This window comes from Pelodiscus sinensis, chromosome 3 (assembly GCF_049634645.1).
Source record: "Pelodiscus sinensis isolate JC-2024 chromosome 3, ASM4963464v1, whole genome shotgun sequence".
NCBI classification, from domain to species: Eukaryota; Metazoa; Chordata; order Testudines; family Trionychidae; genus Pelodiscus; species Pelodiscus sinensis.
The window spans coordinates 185,760,265-185,783,628 of NC_134713.1; the positions used below are offsets into that span (position 1 = coordinate 185,760,265).

General features: G+C 45.7%; 1 protein-coding gene across 7 annotated transcripts in view; it reads right to left on the minus strand.

The window, feature by feature from the left end:
• Positions 1-4,322: 4,322 nt before the first annotated feature.
• The window catches only part of LOC102460964 (uncharacterized), a 49,098-nt gene continuing 30,056 nt past the window's right edge, over positions 4,323-23,364 (minus strand). For 6 of the 7 annotated variants that reach the window (XM_075925612.1, XM_075925613.1, XM_006114064.4 and 3 more), the window contains 8 exons: positions 19,251-22,088; positions 15,513-17,207; positions 13,254-13,319; positions 11,307-11,407; positions 10,037-10,101; positions 8,934-9,085; positions 8,513-8,665; positions 4,323-5,630 (listed from right to left, as the gene is read on the minus strand). In XM_075925612.1, the coding sequence (XP_075781727.1) occupies positions 5,293-5,630; positions 8,513-8,665; positions 8,934-9,085; positions 10,037-10,101; positions 11,307-11,407; positions 13,254-13,319; positions 15,513-17,207; positions 19,251-22,088 (5,408 nt within the window). In that variant the 3' untranslated portion in view covers positions 4,323-5,292. Of the gene's footprint in view, positions 5,631-8,512; positions 8,666-8,933; positions 9,086-10,036; positions 10,102-11,306; positions 11,408-13,253; positions 13,369-15,512; positions 17,208-19,250; positions 22,089-23,364 lie in introns of those variants that run through there. The other variant, XM_075925615.1, reaches the window with a different exon arrangement.

A 23,364-nucleotide genomic window follows, 5' to 3' on the forward strand; every position in this document is an offset into this window, starting at 1 on the left:
GCTATCTTGTCCTGCATTTTGCTTCAGCTACCCCAGACTAACACAGCTACATTTCTATCACTAGGAGCAGGTTTTCTTCTCCCACTACTGATCAAAGTTGACAGACATGGTCCAAAGTACAGCCCTGTCTGATCCTGCTTATGTGTCCCCTGCCCCCAGCCTGTGGCAAAGTCCAGTCAGAATAAGGAAATGGGGGAAAAAAAGTGACACAGAGAAGAAGTCTTCAGCTGGGAGTTTTTTACTCTTCACCCAGCAATTCTAGGCATGTAAACATAGCAGTGTATTTCCATTCAGACACCCCCATTCTCTAAGTAAATAAGGGTGTTTGCTGCTCCTTGCTGATTGGAAGGTCTAATGTACACTTTAGATCACATAAAACATGTGTAACACCAGGATGGTGGGCAAGAAAAGGGGTCCAGGACTCGAAAGGAGCCCCAGTGGTGGCAAATCTCCTGGAGACTCTGACTCTCAACTTCTAGCTCACTCCATGTGAGCATGGGATTATGCCCACCTATTGGCTATTACAGAGAACATATTTCTGTACTGTAAGATTGCAAACTAGTTGTAATATCCAGAAGCAGATGAGCAGGTTTAAAAACACACCAGTAGCGTACATGGGACCAGCACGGGTATTATTCAACAGCTTTGGTACGGAACGTGGAAGATACCTGCAAGCAGCTGTTCAGTTTCATTTGCCTTGAGGGGCACTTTCACGGTGCAGGATTCATCTTCTGCACCAAGCACCACCTGGCCTCCCTCATATGCTAGGTCTGGGTAGGCCCATGCAGCCAGCTCTGAGGCTAGAAGACACGGAGGACTGATAGTGATAGTCCAGTAAATGATTTACAGTGTTGCTTGTGTAGCTCCTGTGCGAGTTGTCACTCCTGGTGTCAGGCTGCTCTTATCAGACGCTTGAATGTTTTTTTTAAACCGATGATAAGCCTCACTCCTGCTTGGGTTTCCCCTCCATCCAGCACAAGCCCCATTAGTAAGAGCCAGCTGCTGTCAGCACTGCTTGGGCTGTAGAGAAAGCACAGGGCTCCTTCCGGGAAACAAACAGTGCAGCAGCTGCTTGTAGCCAGCCTGCAAGAGGTGCTGACCACCACTTATCACCATGTCCCTGTCACAGAACACATTGCCCTCCCACCAGTGCTGGGAGCCCCTCCAGGACTCCGGCCAGGGGAAATTCTGATGAACAGCAGGGGTCTAATCTTCAAGCTCCTTGCTAACAAGCCGCTGTGCAAGACTGGAGGAGGAGAAAGGATGGCCTGAGGCCAACGTACAGATCTGGGGGGCTGAAGACCTAGGTTCCCCCCCAACCTCTGCTGCAGACATCTGCATGTATAACCCACACACCAACTGTGGTTCTCTGTCCCATGGAGTGGCACTTAGACTACTTACAGCCAGAGATAAGAACAAGGAAGCTCTACAGCCGAGGCCGAGCGCCAGCTGGCTTTTAGCTCAAGCAGTAGTGGCTCCTACTCTAAGCTCCCCAGGTTCCCATCTGCCTGGTGGTGGTTGTTACACATGACCCAATGTCTTATGATTGTCAGAAGGGTCAAGTGCTAGCAGTTCCCATTAACCTTAATAGGCCTCATGCATGCTCAGCATGGGGGAATAGAAAGCAGGTTATTGCCAGCCATGCTGGTTTCCATATGTGTAACATGGCTCTATGCATATTTATCTCCCACGGAGGCAGTGAGGGATAATTCACCATTTATAACTACATGGCACAGAAGATGGGCTGTAAGTGCAGTGTTATTTAGAAGGCAGGTTACATCTAATGCAGCAGCCCTGGGATGACCCTATGAGACATATTCTACATCCGTAGGTCTCAACCAGCTGTCTGGGGATCCTCCAGTGCCCGTGAGCAGATTTCAGGTGGCCCAGCCAGCAGGGCCAAAGATGGACTCACTTAGGCCCAGGGTTCCACAGCCTGGAGCTACAGCCCAAGAACCTGAGCCATGCGAGAAAGAGCTGAAGCATGAGCAACTTAGCTTCATGGGGCCCAGGCCTTGGAAAATTGCCCTGCTTGCTAATAGTGGCCCTGGCTTTTCTAGATAGAGAAACAGGTGGTGGGGCCTCAGAACTAGAGGCCAAGAACCCTTGTTCTACATAGATTGTTGGATGAGAGGCAACATCGCTGAATTCAGAATGGGATAAACACCGGGGGAGAAGCAACCGGAAGACAGCAATTTGGGCAGGAGTGCACCGATTAGCACCAAGTAACTTAAACTAGCTGCTTACAGCTACACTACCCTACCACTTGGACAGCTCCCCAGCCACAATTGAGCCACCTCCATTTTGACAGAGGCTTTCATATCACTCTCAGATAAGCTTTATGACTGAGAACCTCAGACACTGACCTGAATAGTCAAACATCTCGCAGTGAGTCACCTGTTGTATTTCACCTCAGTTCATCAAGCGTTCGTGAGCACAGTTCTGGCTGGTACAAGTGGGCAGGCAGCATCTTGGTGCACTACATTAGTACCTCAGAGTCCATCCCGTAATACACGCATACGTGGTTGGCTCCAGAAAAGTGATACAGTTGGGCTACATCTAGACTGGCATGATTTTCCGCAAATGCTTTTAACAGAAAAGTTTCCCGTTAAAAGTATTTGTGGAAAAGAGCTTCTAGATTGGCATGGCTGCTTTTCCGTAAAAGCACTTTTTGCAGAAAAGCGTCCGTGCCAATCTAGTCATGCTTTTGCGTAAAAGGGCCAATGTATACAGCTCAGATTTGTTTTGTGCAAAAAAGCTCAGATCGCGAAAATGGCGATCGGGGCTTTTTTGCGCAAAACAAATCTGAGCTGTCTACACTGGCCCTTTTGTGCAGCATAGTATTTCCTCAAGAAGCACTGATTTCTTACATGAGATCATCAGTGTTCTTGCAGAAATTCAAACAGCCAGTGTAGACAGCTGGCAAGTTTTTCCGCAAAAGCAGCTGCTTTTGCAGAAAAACTTGCCAGTCTAGACACAGCCTTGAAGTGCAACAGAAGCTGTAAAGTTACATTGAGTTGTACCCTAGCTACGCGCTCCTTTTCTGGGGCTGGCCTCTACTTCAAAGCACAGAAATGGTGATCGTTTCAGCCTGACACCACTGTAGCGGGACTCAGATGGTCAGCCAGTCTTCCCTCGAAAGGAAGAGGATTTAGCGCATTTCCACGTTATTAGGCAGAAGAATCATCACTGAAGCAGGCACTGAGCCATAATAGCCTATCAAAGTATGCAGCAGCTGATTTTTTTTCCGTGGCAGATACTGACCTCTGGTGGTATGAGAGCGCTGCAGTGAAATGCAGTGAGTTTTCTTCAAGAGATCATTCCAGTATAGCAGGAGTGGGGAACCTAAGGTCCACGGCCCAGATCCAGTGCCCGGCTTGCCTGGGTCCAGGCTCTTCTCTCCCCAACGCCCCAGCACGGGGGTGCTGATGCTGGCACTCCAGCCCTGCAGCTCCCCCACAATGGGGCTGGAGTGCCAGCACCATCTCCCTGCCCCTGGGGGAAGCCCTGAGCCTCATGGGCCAGAGTCAGGCAAGTCAGGTCTAGGAATGTTAAATATCAGCGAATTGAATAGTTGAGTAACCTCACAAATTCTTATCGGTTAATCGACTATTCCATAGTGCTTGGGGGTGGGGTCAGCAGCCAGTGAGATTTGGACAGGAGGCCTGTCACTCCACACTGCTGCACAGGGTGCCAGGCAGGAGCTTATCTGCGAGGGGAGCCATTTAAAAAGCCAGCTCCCCCCACAGACTGGCTGCCTGTCACCTCCTGCTCTGCCTCTGATATAAGAGTGGCAGCAGCCCTTGTGTGGGGCAGGGGGTGCCTGACCTCCTGGACTCAGCATGAGCTGGAACTGAGACAGGCTGCTTGCCCACCTACCTCCTAATAACACTTCAAATAGAGAACTGCAGGAGGGGTTGGTCCTAGAATCATTGCAAGCCAGGACAGACAGGCTGCTGGCCAGTCTGCTTTAAATTTTTTTTTTACTCTGTGGGGAGGGGAGAGAAAATGCATGTAGTCTATAGCATTAACCTATAAGCTTTTGCTTTATCAGTTAATTGACCACAATATTACATCCCTATACCCCTCCCAGGCCCACTGACCCCAACCCACTCCTGCATTCTCCCTCTTGCCCAGACCCCAAACTTGCTTCCCAGCAGCCTCGCCTGTCACACACTGAACCCCTCATTTCTGAGTCCACCCCAAAGGGACCCACAAAATCTACAAGCTTGGGCTCAGACTCTGGAGTGCAAAGGCAAATGGGAGGGTGTCTTTCTGCTCCCACAGTCAGTGAGATTGAGAAGCAAAAAAATACCCCAAACCCACTTTTGTGCTGCCCCACCTCTCCCAGCTGATTTTTCTTGGTGGGACAGCAGTAGAGGGAGATTTATACGGGCAGAAAAAGTAGAGGCAAGATACACAACTCTTTCATTCCCTTCAGATCCTCCAATTACGCTGCAGTCATATTAAAAATCTATTTTATTCCAATGCAATGACAAGGGGGAGACATAACACAGATCCATCCTCACTAAGCAGGATCCCAGGCCCCCAAAAACCCATGAAGATTCCTGCACAGCAAATCATGGAAATAGCTAGTGAGAAAACAATGAAGTTCTAATTTTAAAAGTTATAAAGCTAGAATTCTGTAGAACTACATGCTAGAGGTAAGACAAGATAGTGTCTTGATAACAGATGTCCCAAGTTTGTGCAAAACCATCTGTTATATGAGCATGCATGCATGCATGAGGACTAGGTTGAGTGGTGTTCAGATTGCCTCGGTAGCAAGAAAAGAGGAATAGGGTGGCCAGAAGACCAAAGGCAATGCAGTTGAGAGTTACCCAGATACTGCTTATTTATTTCTGCTTCTCAATTGAATTATTTGCCTAACAAGAGATAGTTACTTGCTGAAACCATAATCCTTTTGAGGTTTCCCTCTACCTGAGGCCTTCCAGCCTTCCCCGCTCTTTGCCTCCAAACACCAATAGCAAGCAAGGTGTACATTTTCCATGCATGGAAAGATCAGCTTTATTTACATGCCAGATGTCTACAGAAGCAACTCTTCCAAGTTACAAACAATCAGACATCTGAAACTAGCAGACAGTACAGGGATCAAGAACCAAAATAAGTTATTTGAGCCACAGTACTGTTCATTTCTGCCCACTGACATGTGTAGGACAATTAGGATTGTTCACATTCTGTTGACATTTTTAATAGGCCATTTCAGCTCATTAGTGGTAAAATAAGAGGCTATCAGTAGAAAAAGATTCCTCAAACTTTCAGCGTAGATTTGCCTTACAAACGTTCAGATTGTTCAACAAAGATTCTGTAAGTCTCACTGGGGTTGGCTCGTACTTGTGATGTCCATGCTGGGGGTTTGGCTCGAAGCTTTGGCTGGAAGGGGTCTAGGGTCAGGTGATCACCAAGGTTACTCAGATCAATAGACTGTGCAGGCAGCTGGGACTGTGCTGAAGGTGTTCCACTCGGAACAGGCTCCTCAATACAAGGGTCCTTCTTTGTGGGTCTCCTCCTGAGTATTGTGCACAGACTGCTTGCCACCACCACCAGGATGAAGATGAAGAATACAGTAGTGCCTACCAGAATTTCCATGTAGCTGAAGAGGCCACCAATGCCTAAAAAGAAAAAAAGATGCCAGTCTATAGAGTCAGCCTCCGACCACTGTCTATGGGTCTTGTGTTGAGCAGATAACTGCAGGCGGGGCTTTTTTTTTTTGCCTGAAGGAGAATCACGTTCAGAATGACTATCCTGTAGTCACACCAGATAAGACCTTCAAAAGCAGGGTGACTTAGGAGCCAAAAGTCCTATTGACTTTCAATAGCTCACATTCCATTTTCAACAGCGACATTGGTGCTATTGTATGCAGTGTTGTGGGAGTTGTGCTACTCCCAGTATATTAGTGAGAAGGTGGAGGAGATAGAAGTTGGTTCAATATAAAAAAAAAAGTCCACCCACCTTGTCTCCCTTTGGAGACATGGGAAAAAAATATGAATGGGACTTTGGCTTCTATGTCCATTAGCTGCCTGAATTCTACCCTTTAACTGTATGTTTACTCAGATACTTTTGAAGCAGGCAGTCTATGCTTTTCTATAGCTACATGGAAGTCCAATTGCAGAGATATACGCTGTAGAAGGTTAGTGAGGAGGCAGAGAAGCAGCTGTCTCCTCATTTCAATCTTCTGTGGCAGAAGAATTGAGACCCAATAATGGTATCCAGACCCAGCATAATATTTTACTCTGATTATCTTAATACAGGTGGCCCAGTGGCAGAAAGTCACCAGCAATATCTACGATCCATTACAAGGTGGAACCCAGTTTAGCTCTTATCAGGGGAAAATGGGAGCATAGGCATTGATTTCCACTGTCCATTTCTTCCTTACAAATCACACTGAAATGTTTACAATGCATTTTGTCTTACCATTAGTTTGGGGGAAAAATTCAATATAAATAAAGAAGGTTGCTTGGTTATTAGAACTGGCTGAATAAATGGATTCATAAATATTTGAATGGGGCACAATTTTATTTGCTGTTTGTTTCTGGCAAAGGCACCTGGATCTGGCGAGATGTTCTGTAAACCTGTTTCACAGATGTTCATGAACATCTCAGAAGTCAATTTGTGACTAGTTAGCTAGGAAAGGAAGCAGTTAAATTAATATACAATTATTCAAACTGACTAGACTAACCGACTCTAGTTCTCTGATCCACAGTTTGTGCCAACTGTTTTGCTTTATGCTACCATGCCAAAGAAAGAGCAGTGTACGTATTGGAAGAATTTTAATCCCTTCCTTGCTGTCTTCTGCAGAGTTCCACCAAGGTATGAACAATGCCAAGACAATGTGGGGTAGCGATTAGGGTTTCCCAGTCCCGTGGGTTAATTCTTTTGCAAACTCATATGACAAATTCAAGTTGTAACTAAGAATCTAGCAAGAGTCGTAGCCATTGGTATCTATAGCAGATTAAAGGAAAAAAGGATTAGGAATGTACTTGGCAATTAATGGAGTGAAGTAGCAATGTAAAGGGTTAACCAGTGGCCTGGCTGAAGTGACTCAGCCACTGGCAGCGTGACTCAGCCATCTCTGCCTGAGAAGCCCCCCACCCCCACCTCCCAGGACCTCAGCCCTCAGGGTTAACTGATTAAAAAGTTAACTGGTTAAATAAGTGTAAACTGGAATTTATATCCCTTGAGTGAAGCTAGTCAGCATAGGACACATGTGAAACAGGGCTTTAGTTAGATTTTCACTGAGACACATTGGAACACTATTTTCATGTTCCAACTACTGCCTCACATCACTGTACCCAACCAGAATCTCAGAGCAGTTTTGTTCTTCTACCGGCTCAGGAGAGCATATATTGAAAATTTGATTGAAAACCAGATTTACTCTAACATTCTAACAGCTCAAGAGGGAGCGGGGGATGGGGGAGAAGGGTTATTCCTGACTTGATTTACCACTAGAGAATCTTGCTCTGAATAGCAGCAAACTAAAAGCCTTTTTTGGGAAGGGTTACAAACCCCTCTGTTGGCTCCCATCCTCAGTTGAAGAGCAGCTTATTAACTTTAGATCTAAAAGCAGGAGTTCTACTCTGAGAAGTTAGTGTATGTCTGATATGGCCAGCATTGATGGTCCTTGCAAAGAAATGGGAAAGGCTTCTCATCCCACACTAGGCACAAAACTGAATTCTATCTGTGTACAGCTAGCCTACAAGAATTTTTCCAGGAAACCAGAAAAACTCTTCTGCATCCAGGGAGGCGTTTTCTCTTATGCTTTCAGAAGCCCCTGTATTCCTTGTTCCACAAGGAATAAGGGGGGCTTCTGAAAGTATTTCCCCCCCCCAACATTTGGCCCAGTCTAGATGGGCCAAATGTGGGAGAAGGCTCATCCCAAGAAGAAAAAAGTGGTAGTGTAACCATACCCTCAGCAACAGTTATTTTTCAAACAATTCACATTTAACATGAAGAGTCAGTGATTTGTTACAAAGGACTGAAGTTGCACTGTTTGCCACTTACTTGTGAGCTAAGCGTGTTAACAGTTTTTGCTACTTATGCCCGGTTGAGTATTTCACAGTAGGGCTACGTGCTGCAGTGTAGAGTATTTTGGGATACCAGAGGTATCCTGAAATAGCTATTCCACATCTTGAGTGTACCCACTATTTCAAACTATAATGGGCTCACTATTCCGACGTCCCTGTAAACATCATTCCATAAGGAGTAAGGAACGTTTCAGAATAGCGATTTATTTCAAAATAAGTGCTGGATAGACAGCGCCAAATTTTGAAATAAGATACACAGTTTGTGTAGCTCAAATTGCATATCTTATTTTGACCTACAGTTGAGCGTAGATGCACCCTAAATGTGTGTCTCAAAGTTCCTTTGGCACATGTTGTATCAACATTAAAAGCAATTAATTTACTTCACTTGTGCGTCTCCTATATATATATCTGTATATCTATCTAGTTCTGGCACTAGTCAAAGAACAGAGAAGTAGAATTGTCTTGTCTACCTGACTGTGGGATGCGGACACACAATGTGCCAGATTTTGTTGGAGAACGATCGTCATACTCCTTCTTACAGCGACATAAGTAAGTGCCATCTTCATTGAGGCAGTCTGCCTCATCACCACACAGTCCAATTCCAGAGTTGCACTCATTCACATCTGTAGGGGATAGAACAGGGGCAGCAGGTCTGTTGTAGAGTTACTCTGTGCTTCTTCTAAAAGATTCCCTTGAAATATCACCTTGAACAAAGTAATGGGTTATTCCCACCCCAATCCAATTAAAAATAATTAGTTGACAGGTTACCTAAGAATCAAGTGATACATACATGTAGCGCTTCAAGCCAACTCTACTCAAAGTCTCCTTTCCCCAAGTCTATAGTGTACAATTGTTAAACCTATGACAAGGGGCAGCAGAAGCAGTTCATACCTCTAACAGACAACAAACCCAGCTGCAATTTCTCAGCTCCCACAGACTTGCCAATGAGATCATTCAGTTGAGAATGGAGTAAGACAGACATGTTCCTTTCCTCCGGTTTTAAGTGTAACCAGAAAGTCAATGTTGGTTTTAGGTCATTTGTTCTGCATTAAAGCAAAAGTAACATCAGCAAAGCTAAGAAAAGTATCCATGTATTATTGAACCAGGTTCCATAGCAGGAAATCAGTCTCCATTTACACAGACCAGGGACTAAGTTCTTCCTCGTTTGTCGTCCCCATAGGAACTACTTCTAAAAAGGAGACACACAAATTTCATTTCCCCCTTTCACTTCTTGGTGACCTACGATCCCTCCATGTGGATCGAAACTATCAGACTCATTTACACTAGGCCACAGACAACAGGTAAACTAAGGCAAGGTTGGTTGAGATTGACAGCTAAGGTCCTTAATGGGGAAAAAAACCCACAACTTACCCTCAGAGGCCTTCTTCTCATAACCAGCAACGTCCTCATATGCATCAGGGGTGTGTGGAAGCTTCTCCCCACTCCCAGGTACCATTTAGGGACACTGGCGGTGCTGCTTGGGGCTGAACCAGTCCCAGATGGAGGGTGCACTCCCCAGCCAGTCCTTTTCATCTGCCTGATTATTCTGCCTCCTTGGCCCCAGCGCCAGGTATGAGGAAGGGTTTAGCCTAAGGCTTTTGGGCAGAGGCACCACTTACGCAGGCCAGTAGCCTGCAACATGCAGAGGCCGGTGCAGCCACCCATCTGTGGTCACTCTGCAGTATAACGGCCCTCCACACTCGCTGCTCCTCTTTGGCCATTGCAGAGCATATCAGCCCCTGTTTTCCAGGCACATCCCAATTCCTGGCAGGATCAAGTCCTGACCTTGCTTTGAAGTTATGATAAGAGGAAGCTGTGTACCATATTTGGAAGTCCTAGCTCTTATAGCTTAGGAAGAGTTCTTAAACATATGGACAAACAGATGGACAGAGGCACGTTTCTAAAATATATAATAAGATCATATTCTCCATCAATTGATTTTGAGAACGCACACGTATCACCCACTACTGGACTATTTAGTCAGCCAGCCATACCTTTTGATTTCCTTTAGCTTGATTTCATTGACTTCGCTTACCAAGAGTTTCAAGTTCTTTTGTACCTGAAAAGTAACAAAAAATGAAGAATGTTTATTTTCATAAGGGGATGGCAAATGCTTAGCCAAGTACAGCTGTCAAGTATACTCTTAACAGACGCCTGTGGAAAGATAGAGGTCTATTTTAGCGGTTGTGTTGTTGGGGTGGCTGCCTGACGAAGAAAAGTTTGTCACCAATTTAAAAGGAGTCTTCCAAAAAGGATAGGACCCTTTCTCCTAGGGCAGTTCAGTCTTTTCCTACCACCCCCCCATTTAGCTTGGGATCCCATACTCGTGTTTGGCTATATGGGAAGAGCTGGGGGAACTGCAACCTCCCCTTCTCATGAGTAACATATACCAGAAAAATATTCAGTTTGGCAATGAATATGATAGCTGTTTTGACTGCAGGTAGGCCAGTATTCTATACCTGCTTCTTCCTTACAGCAAGTCATACTAGGAGGTGAATGCTGTTAGACTAGCTGTGTGAATGCAGAATACTGAGGTTGTCTCGTCAGTGGAACTGGGCAAATTCCCAACCAGCCACGGTGGTGCAAATCTGTAGGGTAGACAAGCAAAGCATCTATTTGCATAGATGGAGCTTATTGGTGCTGGATACGGAATAAACTACTCCTGAAGACAGCAGCTTTGCCTGCCTACATTAGGAATTTAAACTAGTACAGCTATGCTAGTAGCAAATGCCAGTGTAAACCCTCAATGGAGCCAGTTTACCCAGCCAAGAGTATATGACTTTTGGCTAAGACTCAGGCACCAGTCCTGTGCTCCACAGAACAGACCCGTTAGGGGTTTCTCCTCAAACAGCCACATGCAGTAGCCTTAAAGGTGAATGCTCGCAGGTCTATCCCTACAAGTTATGTAGGGTTGGGGAGCAGCTAATGCTCATTTATTAGAAGAAATTAAGGCCATAAGCTGAATTTAAGTTGTCTGAATGTTCATCTTTGTATCATATTCCAGTCTATTAACTCGTAAAATTTATAGTACTTTGAAAATTCACCAATGAAGCAGTGTCAGAAAGAGGCAAGACAATGGACTAGATATTCAGTGTTTGTTTGGGACACCATTAGCATATGGTAGCAAGATGCAGAGGAAGGGGCATTTAGAAGGTCTCTGGATGTGAAAGCTGGGATGTCAGAGAGCCACAGAGGGACACTGAACGGGAATGGTCTTTTCTCAAGGCAAATCTATAGTATCTAGTACCATTTCTCCAGTCTTACATGAAGCTTAATGGAGTCCAGGACAGCCTTTTTCAGCTCATTCCCACTACTTGGGATCCATCCCTGGTGTTCAATTTCACTAGTTACTTCAAATAAGATATCTGTCAAAAGAAATAAAAAACAAAACAAAAGACCTTAGCCAGCAGCTTCAATTTAGCTATGTAATGATGATTTAAGGAACCGCTCAGTTTTGTCATTGCCAACACAGCAGGGGAATAGAACACAGCAAAACCAGCTAAGCCAAGAACATTTTGTAAAAGTCAGGGCCATATTAGAGTTATTTTGATACTTTTAGAATTTGTGTCACAGGCAGAACAAAATGTTGGAGACACTCACACATTAAACAAGTTTAGCTCCTTAATTAATTGGCATTATGCAACCATTGCACCTTCCACCAGAAAGGAGAAACATTCTGCATAGCTTAGTCCATCGGGCTCCTTCCATTCGCTACCAACAATGCAGTCAGCTTTGGGATAACAAGTAATTTAACACGGATACTTTTGGACAGGAAAGGAAAACGCCTCTTTTCAAGTAATGCCATTCAGAAGGTGCATTAAATAGGTAAAATGTGATGTGGCTAGGATGCGAAAGAATAAGATACACGAATTCATAGTTTATGACATTTATCCCCTTCAGATACATTTAAATATTGGAAAAAAAATAGGATTGACTGTTTCAAGTTGGTTGTTGGTCTTCCTGCTCACAATCTGACCTAGTTGTGTTTCTTAGCTGCTTTCTATCATGCAAGGCACAGAGGGAGAAGAGTTCTCTGTCCCTGCCCTCCCCCCCAATTAAATGAGCATTATTTTACTGGGTTTTGGCTCAAGTGGTCATGGAAAGCAAGTTGACCAAGAGCATTTGTGCACAAGCAATTCGTCAGCTGTCTTCCAACAGCCAAGCAAGTAAAACCTCACCATTCATAGGCTGGTAACAAGTGCCTCAACACAACTAAGGCAACTTCTTAAGTATCCGGGGAAGATTTTTGTACCAGCCACCCAGTTCTAGTTAACACACCTGCTTTTAGGAATCATGCCCTGGGATCTAACATAAAAAGGAGTCATGGTTGCTTAAGAAGCACAGATAAAATAATAAACATCTTTCACCCAATCTAGCTCCCTTCGACATATCTCCAACAACTTAGAAATTAAAGCACGTTGAATGAATATCCATTGGCACATTGCACAAAAATAATTACTGACCAACAGCCTCTTTCTGGGGGTGCAAGTTTAAAAAAAAAAAAACATCTCAGCTTGGTGCTTAGAGCTATCAATCCCCTCCCCCTACAGCCACATTAATGGACGGTAGGCTGCAGAGCCTGCAGGGATGGCAGGCAGTGGAACCCCCGGGGATGCTGAAGCCCACAGGGCCAGCAGGACCCCAGAAGAGCTGCGCAGAGGCCAGAACATTGGACTGGTAGAATCAGCAGCACAGCTGGCCCCTAGGTGCAGGGAGGCCAGGTGGAAAACCTGAGGGTGTTGCAGCACCCCTACTATCCATGCTTATGCCCTCCTTATTGGGCCCCTGTTCTTCTGGAGTTCAGGGATTTAGGAAGCTGACTCCAAAGGGAGTCATCTTCCTAAATTTAACTACATGGGGAGCTCTAGGACAATTATCTGCTCCTGTTGCTTATTCCTCATCTGGAGACAAACTCTCAAAAGAGGGGAGGGAGAGAAGAGAGTTCTCCAGGGATCAAGAAGGTGAGAGGAATAAGATCAGTGGTAATGTCATACAGGCACCCCTCCTCCATCCCCACGGACATCAGGTACTTTTATACACCATACAATTTTATTATTCATATTTAGTCATTCAAAACCCCGACCAGTCTCTTCAGCTATTTGTGACTATAATTTCCCCGCCATTAGTCTGGTTGCTGGTCAAAAAAGTTAAACGCTCGCAGGTTTCAGAACCTCATCCAGGATAAAAGCTTCCCCTGCCCACATCTGTTACCTCCAGGATTGTGCTGTGATTCCAGTAGAGTATCATTTTCAAGAGAAGCGAGAATGGAAGCCAAATCTGTCAGGGTGAAAAAGAGAGAGGCCAGTGTGGTAGCCTTTGAGTAAGGCTGAAAGGGAAGAACAAAGTTTTATAATTCAATTACACCTTATGCCATTTGTGCTACTACTACTACTACTACATAAATAGGCCTAATGATCAAGTTACAATCTGAGGGGTTCTGCAACAAATGGTGCTAAGACAGTCTTAAAAAACCTCTAAGTTACACACCAAGAGCCTAAATCAGTTTTTCAACATTCCTTTGTAGTTACTAGAACAACTGCTCCAAGTTCTACTTAACGCAAGTTCTGGTACAGGGCACGGTAGCTTCACAATGAGAGGTCAGTAAACAAATTGGGCATGTCTACACTGTCCCATTGTTTGGGGGTGAATGAGTTAGTAGTGCAAACTCAAAACCTTTACATTCATACCTGCAGCATGCACAAGGGGGAGCTACAGCATAGCACTTCGGTGCTCAGTTATACACACTCCCTTACTGCCAACTGCATGGGCATGCCCCAATGTTCTTCTCATCTTAAGTGGCAGACATTTCCAAAGACTTTGGACTCTAAATGAACCTCCACTTAATGCACCAGTTATAAAGTTCAGTAGGAAAAGCTCAGTACAAACTGATCACCTGTCAATTGTGAAGCAAGTGAAAGCGTGGGTTTTAGGGGAGAGGCAAAAACAAGCTGACAGAGGCACATTGCACAATTAAAACTGCATACTCAACAAGTAGGGCAGGAATGTAGGCCCAAGTCCAGGGACACTCTGTAAATGCTGAGAGAAGAACATGGGTCTAAACATTCAGTAGATAACTTTCCAGCCTTAGGGCTTGTCTCCACTATCTTCTGAGACACGATAAATTGATCTGAGCACTCCCTCGATGCTGATACTCCATCAGAACAAGAGCAATCAGCGTCGATGGGAGAGCAGCCCCACTGACCCGACCGCACGTAAGATACCATGGTGAGTAGGTCAACCTCCATTACGTTATTTGCCTAGCTGAAGTTACATAGATTAACTCGACAGTGGGGGTTAGTGCAGACTAAGCCTTATATGCTTTTCTATCACTGAAGTAGTATAAGGAGATGTGCTATATACCGTATTTTCCGGCGTATAGGGCGACTGGGTGTATAAGACGACCCCCTATCTTTTTAATTAAAAGATAGGGTTTCATCTTATACCCCAGCGCCCCTCCGCCTCCTTTGCTCCCGGTGTCCCTGGTCTGCTGGAGATGGTCCCCAGCAGACCAGAGGCACCGGGAGCAAAGCCGCCAGGAGCGCCTGGGCTGCCCCCCCCCCTCCCCGCCGGAGCCCCTCCGCGGCTTTGAAAGCCTCGGGGGAAGCCGGCGGCGGGGCATCCCAGGCGCGCATGGGCTGCCCCCCCGCCGGAGCCCCTCCGCGGCTTTGAAAGCCTCGGGGGAAGCCGGCGGGGGGGCATCCCAGGCGCGCATGGGCTGCCCCCCCGCCGGAGCCCCTCCGCGCCGCCGCGGAGGGGCTCCGGCGGGGGGGGCAGCCCATGCGTGCCTGGGATGCCCCGCCGCCGGCTTCCCCCGAGGCTTTCAAAGCCGCGGAGGGGCTCCGGCGGGGGGGGCAGCCCATGCGCGCCTGGGATGCCCCGCCGCCAGCTTCCCCCGAGGCTTTCAAAGCCGCGGAGGGGCTCCGGCGGGGGGGCAGCCCATGCGCGCCTGGGATGCCCCGCCGCCGGCTTCCCCCGAGGCTTTCAAAGCCGCGGAGGGGCTCCGGCGGGGGGGCAGCCCATGCGCGCCTGGGATGCCCCGCCGCCGGCTTCCCCCGAGGCTTTCAAAGCCGTGGAGGGGCTCCGGTGGGGGGGCAGCCCATGCGCGCCTGGGATGCCCCGCCGCCGGCTTCCCCCGAGGCTTTCAAAGCCGCGGAGGGGCTCCGCTCCGGCGGCGGGGCATCCGGCGTACAAGACGACCCCCGATTTTTGGGGGATGTTTTTTAACATCAGAGGTCGTCTTGTACGCCGGAATATACGGTACATTCAGAGCATTAGGGATGGTGAAAATTTTCATATCTAGTCATTCAACACTTCTCCCAGAGTTATTTCTGACAAAGTATCTTTCAGAAGCCATAAAAAGCCATATCCATCGACACTTGGCTAGTGCCTTAACATGACCATATATCTGCCAATCCAAGTAGATAACCTGACTATAAAGTTTACTTAGATCCACCCTAGCTACCTACTTACCAAAGGAGTCTTGTTCATGGTCTGTTTCCAAGGATGCAGTGTCTGACACCTCATCAGAAGGAGGATGCGATTTTGTGCTCACAGTCCATGGAGGTTGTGTGTCTTGGGTTCCTGGAATGCCAAGGTGTGGAGGAGCAGTAGCTGCTTTTACCAATGGGCTGCTTCTGGAGCTGCTCAGGAAGACAGGTTTGAATTCAGTAGCAGTATTCTCAGCACGGTGAATGCGAGAGGCATCTAGGGCTACAGAAACCTGGGTAGACTCCATTTTGACAGCTCTCTTAGGTGTTCCCTTCGGCTCAACAGTGAGTTTGTTTTTGAGGGCAGAAGCTGGCATCAAGTGTAGATCACCTTTGTGGTTTCCCTTTCTGTGCATCTGACGCTCAACAGGACTTTCTTTAATGCTTCTCTCCAAGTTCATCATATGCGCTAACTGATCAGTTTCTTCTTGATCATCCCCAGTTAGCCTGGTGTTAGACTGGGAGTCTTCCTCAAAAGCAGCAGGATGACTGGCTACTCTTTCATCATTCACATGACTTGACTGGGGCATCTCTTCATCTTTGATCAGTGCAACTCTGAAGCCTTGAGAAGAGTTTGTTTGAATGACCTGCTCTTCCCATAATCTCTGCAGAGATTGCAAGCCATGAGGAGGTGTAAAATTTCTACGTACAGATGGCCTTGCATCTGGCTGTAGATCTTTCATACTAGCTGGTCTGTGCGGTGACTCTGATGACGGGGTTGTTTTGACACTTTGCTTTTTCACATATTTCAAAGGCTCTCTGAAACCTAGAGTCTCAAAGAGCAGGTTTGAGTGGATTGTTGGCCTTTGAATAAGTTTACCAAAAGCAATAGTTTGTTCTTTTTTGTCCTGGATGTTTGGCCTCAATACATCTAATGCTGGTTTTATTAGAAAGTCAGAAGGTTTTTCTTCGCTGCTACTGGTTTCATTACCCAAAGATTTCATAGGCTGCTTCCACTTCAGATCATGAGTGCTGAAGGTCATGTTGCCCACAGCTTTCAAAAGAGGGATGTGGGTGTTGTTCCCAAAAACAAGCCTTAAAAAAGCTTCTAATGTCGTTGAGCTTCCATTTTTGGCCTGGACTTCTGTGTCTATCATAGGTAGCTTGTTAAGCAGTTGGTTTTCATTATTAGCTGTGCTGGTCTTTACAAAACCCAGAAGACCTCTGTAGTGTTTTTTGGGTGATTTAGGATAGAATCGGATACTGCCATACTTTGTTTTCATAGTATTCTGAACAGTCTCTTGAGAAACTGCATCATCATTTGTAGATTGTGAAGTTTCATAGTCTTTGAATACATAATACTGGCCTTTAAAGTATTGGTGTTTGTGGTTTAAGGAATTGCCCTTTGACAGAAACACAACATGTACAGCCAAAGCTTGGGTAGCAAAGATCAGAGTACCTTGGCTCCTACACGCATAGACTACTTTTCTTTCCACACTTGACAAGACCCCTTGAAAAATTATTTTATCAGGGTTCTCATCACAATCTTCCTTCCCCTGAAATCCTTTTATGTAAATCAGGATGTGTTTTTGAGGGCCTGCCCAGATGGTCCAGTTGCACCAGATGTTGGTTTGAATACCACTGTGTGCAGGTGGGGTAAATGTCCCCATTTCATCCTTCAAAGTGACATGGCAACTTCTTATAGGAAAATACACCAACAACCAAGGCAGCTCTGGTTCTGAGGAGAAAGGAGGATGCATGGAAGGAGAAGGGGGGAAAAAAAAGTGTTGAAGGTCAGTCTTCATTCTTGAAGCTTTATAACAAAAACAAAAACCAAAAAACCCCCCCAAACACTCCACATTTACAAGAAAAGCAGATTCCTTTCATCATAGAAGAGACCTGTCTGAATGCATTCCTACTGCTCGGCTGTTTTAATACCTTCTCTCGCTTTGCTTAAAAAAAAAAAATTTAAGGAGTGAGTGAAACTATTACTGGGGCTTTTGGGCTACGTCTACACTGCAAGCTTTTGCCAGCAGAGAGTATGCTAATGAAGCACTCATTAGCATTTATCGCACTGTCATTTGCCTATTCTCTGCTGATGCTTTTTGTGCAAGAGGTTTTTGCACAAAAACAAGCCGTGTAGACTAGGCCGTTTTGCGCAAGATCCTTATGCCTCAAAAAAGGAGGCATAAGGATCTTGTGCAAAAGGGATTTTTTGAGCAAAACAGACCCATCTGCACGGCTTGTTTTTGCGCAAAAGCCTCTTGCACAAAAAGCATCAGCAGAGAGTAAGTAAGTGACAGCATGACAAATACTAATGAGTCCTCATTAGCATACTCTGCCAGCAAATGGCTGCAGTGTGGACATAGCCTTGGTTAGCTATGCAACCTATTTGGCTCTGCTAGTTCTCCACATTTTTTCCAGTTATCCCCTCATAATTGAGGAAAATTCTTACGGTTAGTTATTAATAATTTGTCCAGCTCTATTACAACTAGTGACAAATTGTATCAATAATTGTTAGAGCTGGTGAAACTAACCTAAATAGTTGGGCAGACTGTTGGGTAAATCATTTTCTTAAATAAAACAATCAATTGAGTTATTCATGAATATTTGCTCTTCAGACAGTCCACTTAATATTGGCAATACCTGCCAAGCACTATGCTAGCTAGATAACAAGATTCTGTCCCTCGGGTCATCAGGATCTGGCAGCAGTGAAAAGGTTTAGTGTAAGAAACTGACAGTGGCACCTAAGACAGGACCAGAGATGAATATGATGAGTCTCTCTCTCCCAGGATTGGTGGGAAGATGAGAAGTCTGCATAGAGGCAGGAAGAAAAATTGAGTTTATTGGGCACCCTTGTGTTTGATCACAACAGGGCATAAATGATCCCACTCCACTAATGCTTGTCACAAGCCATAGGAACACTGTAGTCCAAAAATTAGATTAGACTGGTTCTAATAAACAATTTAATCTAATTTTGGACTACACTGTTATTATTTCTCTCACTCTGCAATGAGGCTATTATTCTATTAGAACTAGTCAAGACTGGCAATCAAAGAGGACACGTTCTTCCTCCCACCCACTAGTCCAAAAGGTAATTTTGGCATGTGGTCTAAAGTTTCATTTTGTAATAACCAGGCAGTCCACAGTCCCCTGACAGTCCCCTTTAGAGCAGAGCTAGAAAGCAAGTTCCACAATTCCAGCCATTAGAATTCCTAAGCTATATGGCGTGTTCCTTGTAAAGAAGCCTCTATTTCAAATTTCTGTTGGACTCATCTGCTTTGAATTTATCTTCATTAACAATTGGAAGCTGGTAATTGCTTCCTTTGCACAGCAGCTGCAAGTGCTTAGCATCAGAGGACCATGCACAAAGACTTCTAGTGCAGCGTCAAATAGCACGTTGTAGTGCTGCTAATGTAGTTATTACAGCAGAGCGCTAGAGCATACACAGTGCCCTCCCCTACTCCTCAAGCCAACTACTTGGTTTCAGTCATTGTGAGGAACCATGAGACAAGATTTGCCCAGAACAGGGGCTCTCAAACTTCATTACACAGGGAGCCCATTCTGATAACAAAAAACCTAGATAATTCCAGGCGGAGGACCAAACACCCATGTAGCCTCAGCCCACCTCCCTCTGGTTTCAGCTTCAACCCTGGGTTGTAGGACTTGGGCCCCAGAAAGTCCAAGCCAGCCCTGGTGACTCCATTAATAATCCACTTTGGGGTCCCCACCCATAGTTTGGGAACCGTTGATATAGACACACAGTAAGTGCTAAACATACCAATGCGGCTGAGGACTCTTGCTTTTGAAGTTGTTGTATTCTCAGGTGCACGACCTGAAGAGGTTCTGGCAGGAGGTGAAGCTACATTCTCTTTCAGTGCCAGTTTCTTAGATGGAGTTAGAGCATCACTATAATCCATAGCAGAGCTCTGAGAAGCAATGGACCACTCAGAGGTTTCCCACGCTTTGGGGTATTGTGTGGTATCTGGAAATACTGGTTTCAATGTTGTGTTACTCATCTCTTTTACAGACTGAGTCAGTTCAACGTTATTATTCGTCTCTATGTGCTGCAGTGGAAAAGCGGCCCTTGTGCTAAAGGTCGTAGGAGCATTTTTAAGGATTAGCTCATTTTGCTTTACTCTGTTGAGCCTTGTAACAAGTAAGGGCATTTTAGCCAGGTTCTCAGTTACTGGAGAAAGTTTGCTTGTATGGGCCTCAGATTTAAGAAGTCCAAGCTCACGTTCTGGCCTTAAGGCCTGCAGCTCAGTTGTATCCAAGACGACATTGGCAGTGACGAAGTTGGTGGTGAAATTCCTTTCATCCATTGGTCGTTGGACACCTATTTTCATTTCTTGAGAGAAATGAAGAGCTTGCGTTGTACTTGGGAGGACAGGATTATGTTCCGTAGCACCCAGAGCACCATGGCAGTCCGTGTATGGCTTCTCATGATGGTCACCTTCCAACAGGCTCTCCACGGGAACAGTTGGCTGAAGCAGGGCTGTGGTGCTCAGGTGGAGCTGATGTAGCTCTGCGTCAGTGTCAATGTAGTGACTACCTTCTGTTCTCAAGTGGAGCTCATTTCTATGTTCGTCACTTGTCTGAGGAAGGGCTGCTTCTCTACTTGGGCTGACAGGCTCCAATTCCACAGCAGCCAGAAGAAAAGTCACCTCTGTACCCAGGAAGGGGACAAGTTCTGAGGCAGCTGGAGGAAGGGATGGTTCTGTTCTGGGGAAAGGGGTGACAAGCTCCCTTACTGGGGGAAGAACAGGAATGGACATTTCTGTGCTGGGGAAAAGGACAGGGCCCAGTTCCGAGGAAGCTGGAGGAAGGGATGCTGTTGTACGTGGGAAGGAGATGACTGCCTCCAGTTCTGAGAGAAGGACAGGAAAGGAGGTTTCTGTACTTGGGTGGAGCTTCAGTTCAGAGGCAGTTGGAAGAAGATAAACTTCTGTACTCGGAAGAGGCCCCCGTTCCATAACGAGGCCCACCTGCTGACTGGCTGTCATGTCCACAGAGAGCACCTCCGACACATTCACCTTTTTAGCAGCTAGATGCAGGGACACTGCTGTACTTGGCAGGATACTTTCTAGTTCCGTAGCAGCTAAATCCACATGTTTACTGCTTTGGAGCCTCAAGTGGTACTCATCCTCTGACATGCCATATGGAGCTGTGGTGAACAACTTGACTTTCAACTGGTCAATGACTTCCATGGAACTTTCCAGAACAGAAACATTATGAGGGTTCATGTTTTTGAGGGAGGATGTTCTCAGATCCAGTTCTGTTACAGGCTTGTCTCCACTGTCCATCTGAGTAGAGCTTGTTTGGTAACTTCCTACTTTATCCATTCCTTTCATCTCCAACTGTGACGGATCACCAAGTGCCACTTGATCCTTACTGGTCACTCTGAGGCTAAGCAGTGAACCCTTCATGAGACTATCCCTATGACTGCTTATCACCTCATAAGCCAAGGTGTTGGATTGCAGATCACTCACTAAGGCTACCTTGTTGAGACTTTGGGAAGGGATAGAGTCAATGTTCTGGTCTCCTTTGGTTTCCACTTGGTCATGAGCTATGGAATGTGAATATGAGGCCAGGACAGAGTAACTCAGAGGTGTTGGATTTATATTCAGTTGTAAATCTCCCATATTAGTTTGGCTCAAACTAGGGAGGCAAAGGGACAATTCACTCGCTGTTCCTTCTAACTTAATAGGTTTCAAAGGTTCAATTTGAGGAGAAACACTTAAAGGAATCTCAGAAAAAACACCTAGAAGACTTTTTGGCCTGTACACCTGGCTCAAGTCCACAAGGACTTCACTCTCTGATGTTCTCGTCTCAGGTGACACAGTTTGGGGTTGACTTCCAGAAGATTTCCTTATGCCAGTACTATTTTCTTTGTCCGTTGATGTTGTAGACAAATCAAGACACTCCTGCATGCTATGGGCTTCTGTTTTTAGAAGGCGAGTCCTTGCAACATGCTGAAGAGAACTTTCAAGAACTGTGACATTTTGACCTCTACCCTCTACCTGTAATAACCCTGTGTTACTAGTGACAATTGTCTTAAGGTTTTTATTAAGATTCTTAGCACTTGAAGCTGTGTTAATGTTTGTATAATCGGAACTCTCTCCTTGGTATATTACTGATACTTTGTTAGATCTGGGAGTGCCATCAGCAGTTTCCCTAGAGGCTTGAGAAACTAAAATATCTTCAGAAGAGGTGTTAATGTCACGGTGCTTGAATATATAATACTTCCCTTTAAAATATTTGTGCCTAGCATTTGCAGAATACTTCATCAGGAACACTACATGGACAGCCCGGGCATAGGTGGCAAAGACATATATCTTCTTGTTCCGACAAGCATAGATCACAGTGTTTTCTACTAAGGAAGAGACTCCTTGAAATAAGATTTTATCTTCATTTTTGACACAGTCCTCATCCGTCATAAATCCTTTGATATAAATGACTATATGTTTTCTGGAACCAGCCCAGATAGTCCAATTGCACCAAATATTTAGCTGAAAACTGTTATACGTTGGAGGAGAAAACTCCCCTAGCTTTTCCTTCAAGACTCTATGGCAATTTCTCACGGGTACATATACCAACATCCAAGGGAGCCCCAGCTCTGGAAAACAAATGAGAGATACAGATACAAGCTGAAGCCTTCCCAGAAAGATTAGAAAGCTTTTCCTGACATCTCAGATTTTCACTCTGCTGTTTCATACAAGAAGTCTCCAGTCTCCTGCACCTTTCCCCTCAGTGGCCAGGTGTATATAAGGCTCTAGTACACTAAAAGGAACCATGCAATTAAATAAGTCAGCCCTCAACATAGGAACCAGATTCTCAGGCATATTTAGGTGCTTAACAGCCATTGAAAGCAGTGTAGCAAGCACCTCAAAAGCCTTTGAGAATCTAGGCTCACCTGCTGTGATTTGAGAAGAGTCCAGAGGTGAAAATAAGGCCATGTCTACACTAGAGCGCTTACAGCGGCACAGTTGTATTGATGCAGCTGTGCTACTGTAGATGTTGCCACACTATGCCAATGAGAAAGTGCTCCCCAGGCAACATCAGGGGCAGCTCTGCACTTCCTGAAGGGGCAGATGCAAGGGGTGGGACTGGGCCAGGCCAGCCAGCCCTCAGCACCATCCAGAGTGCACTGTGCAGACCTCTCTACCTCCCCTCCAGCCCCAAGCCACCACCCAGAGCCTATCACATGGCGCTCCAGCATCAGTTTAAAGAGCCCAGGCTGCCACTGCTCCTGCAGTAGCAGTAGCCAGAGCCCCCAGACCTTTTGAATTGCCAAGCCCAGAGGCAGCTGCTCCTTGGCCCCCTCCCTTCCACCCAAATCTACAGGCCTGAGTAAGACATGGACAGGGCTTCAGTTACCCTAGAGTGTGGCTCTTCCTCTGCGAGTAGGAAAAGAGATAGACAATCCACAGGTAGGGTTAGTGTCACGTAAGGAAAGAGCCATCCCAGGACAGCAGGTAGTTTAAAAGTTACTCGTTTCCCAGCTGTACTGAAGACAACAAAACTTTAAAAGCTAGTCGGGTATTTTGAGGTCAGTTGGGCTAGAAATGGCATCAGTTCAGCAGCACTCCACACAGTTTAGTGCTTGTCAGGTAAGTATGAGCCAGATATTCTCTTTGGCTATGTCTACACTACAACGTTATTCCAAAATAACTCCTGAAATAACTATTTCAAAATGGCACATCCACTCTACACAGAAGCCTCAAAAGTAATCTGAGGCAGACTCCCTTAATGTGGACGTGCTACTTCAACTTAGAGCCCCAGGAAGCGGTAGGGCTGAATTAGTTTAAGTGACACTGGGGAATAGTTATTTCAAAATCACAGAAGCTGAGAATCCCAACTAACCTTTTTTGAAATAGCAATTTCAAAATAGA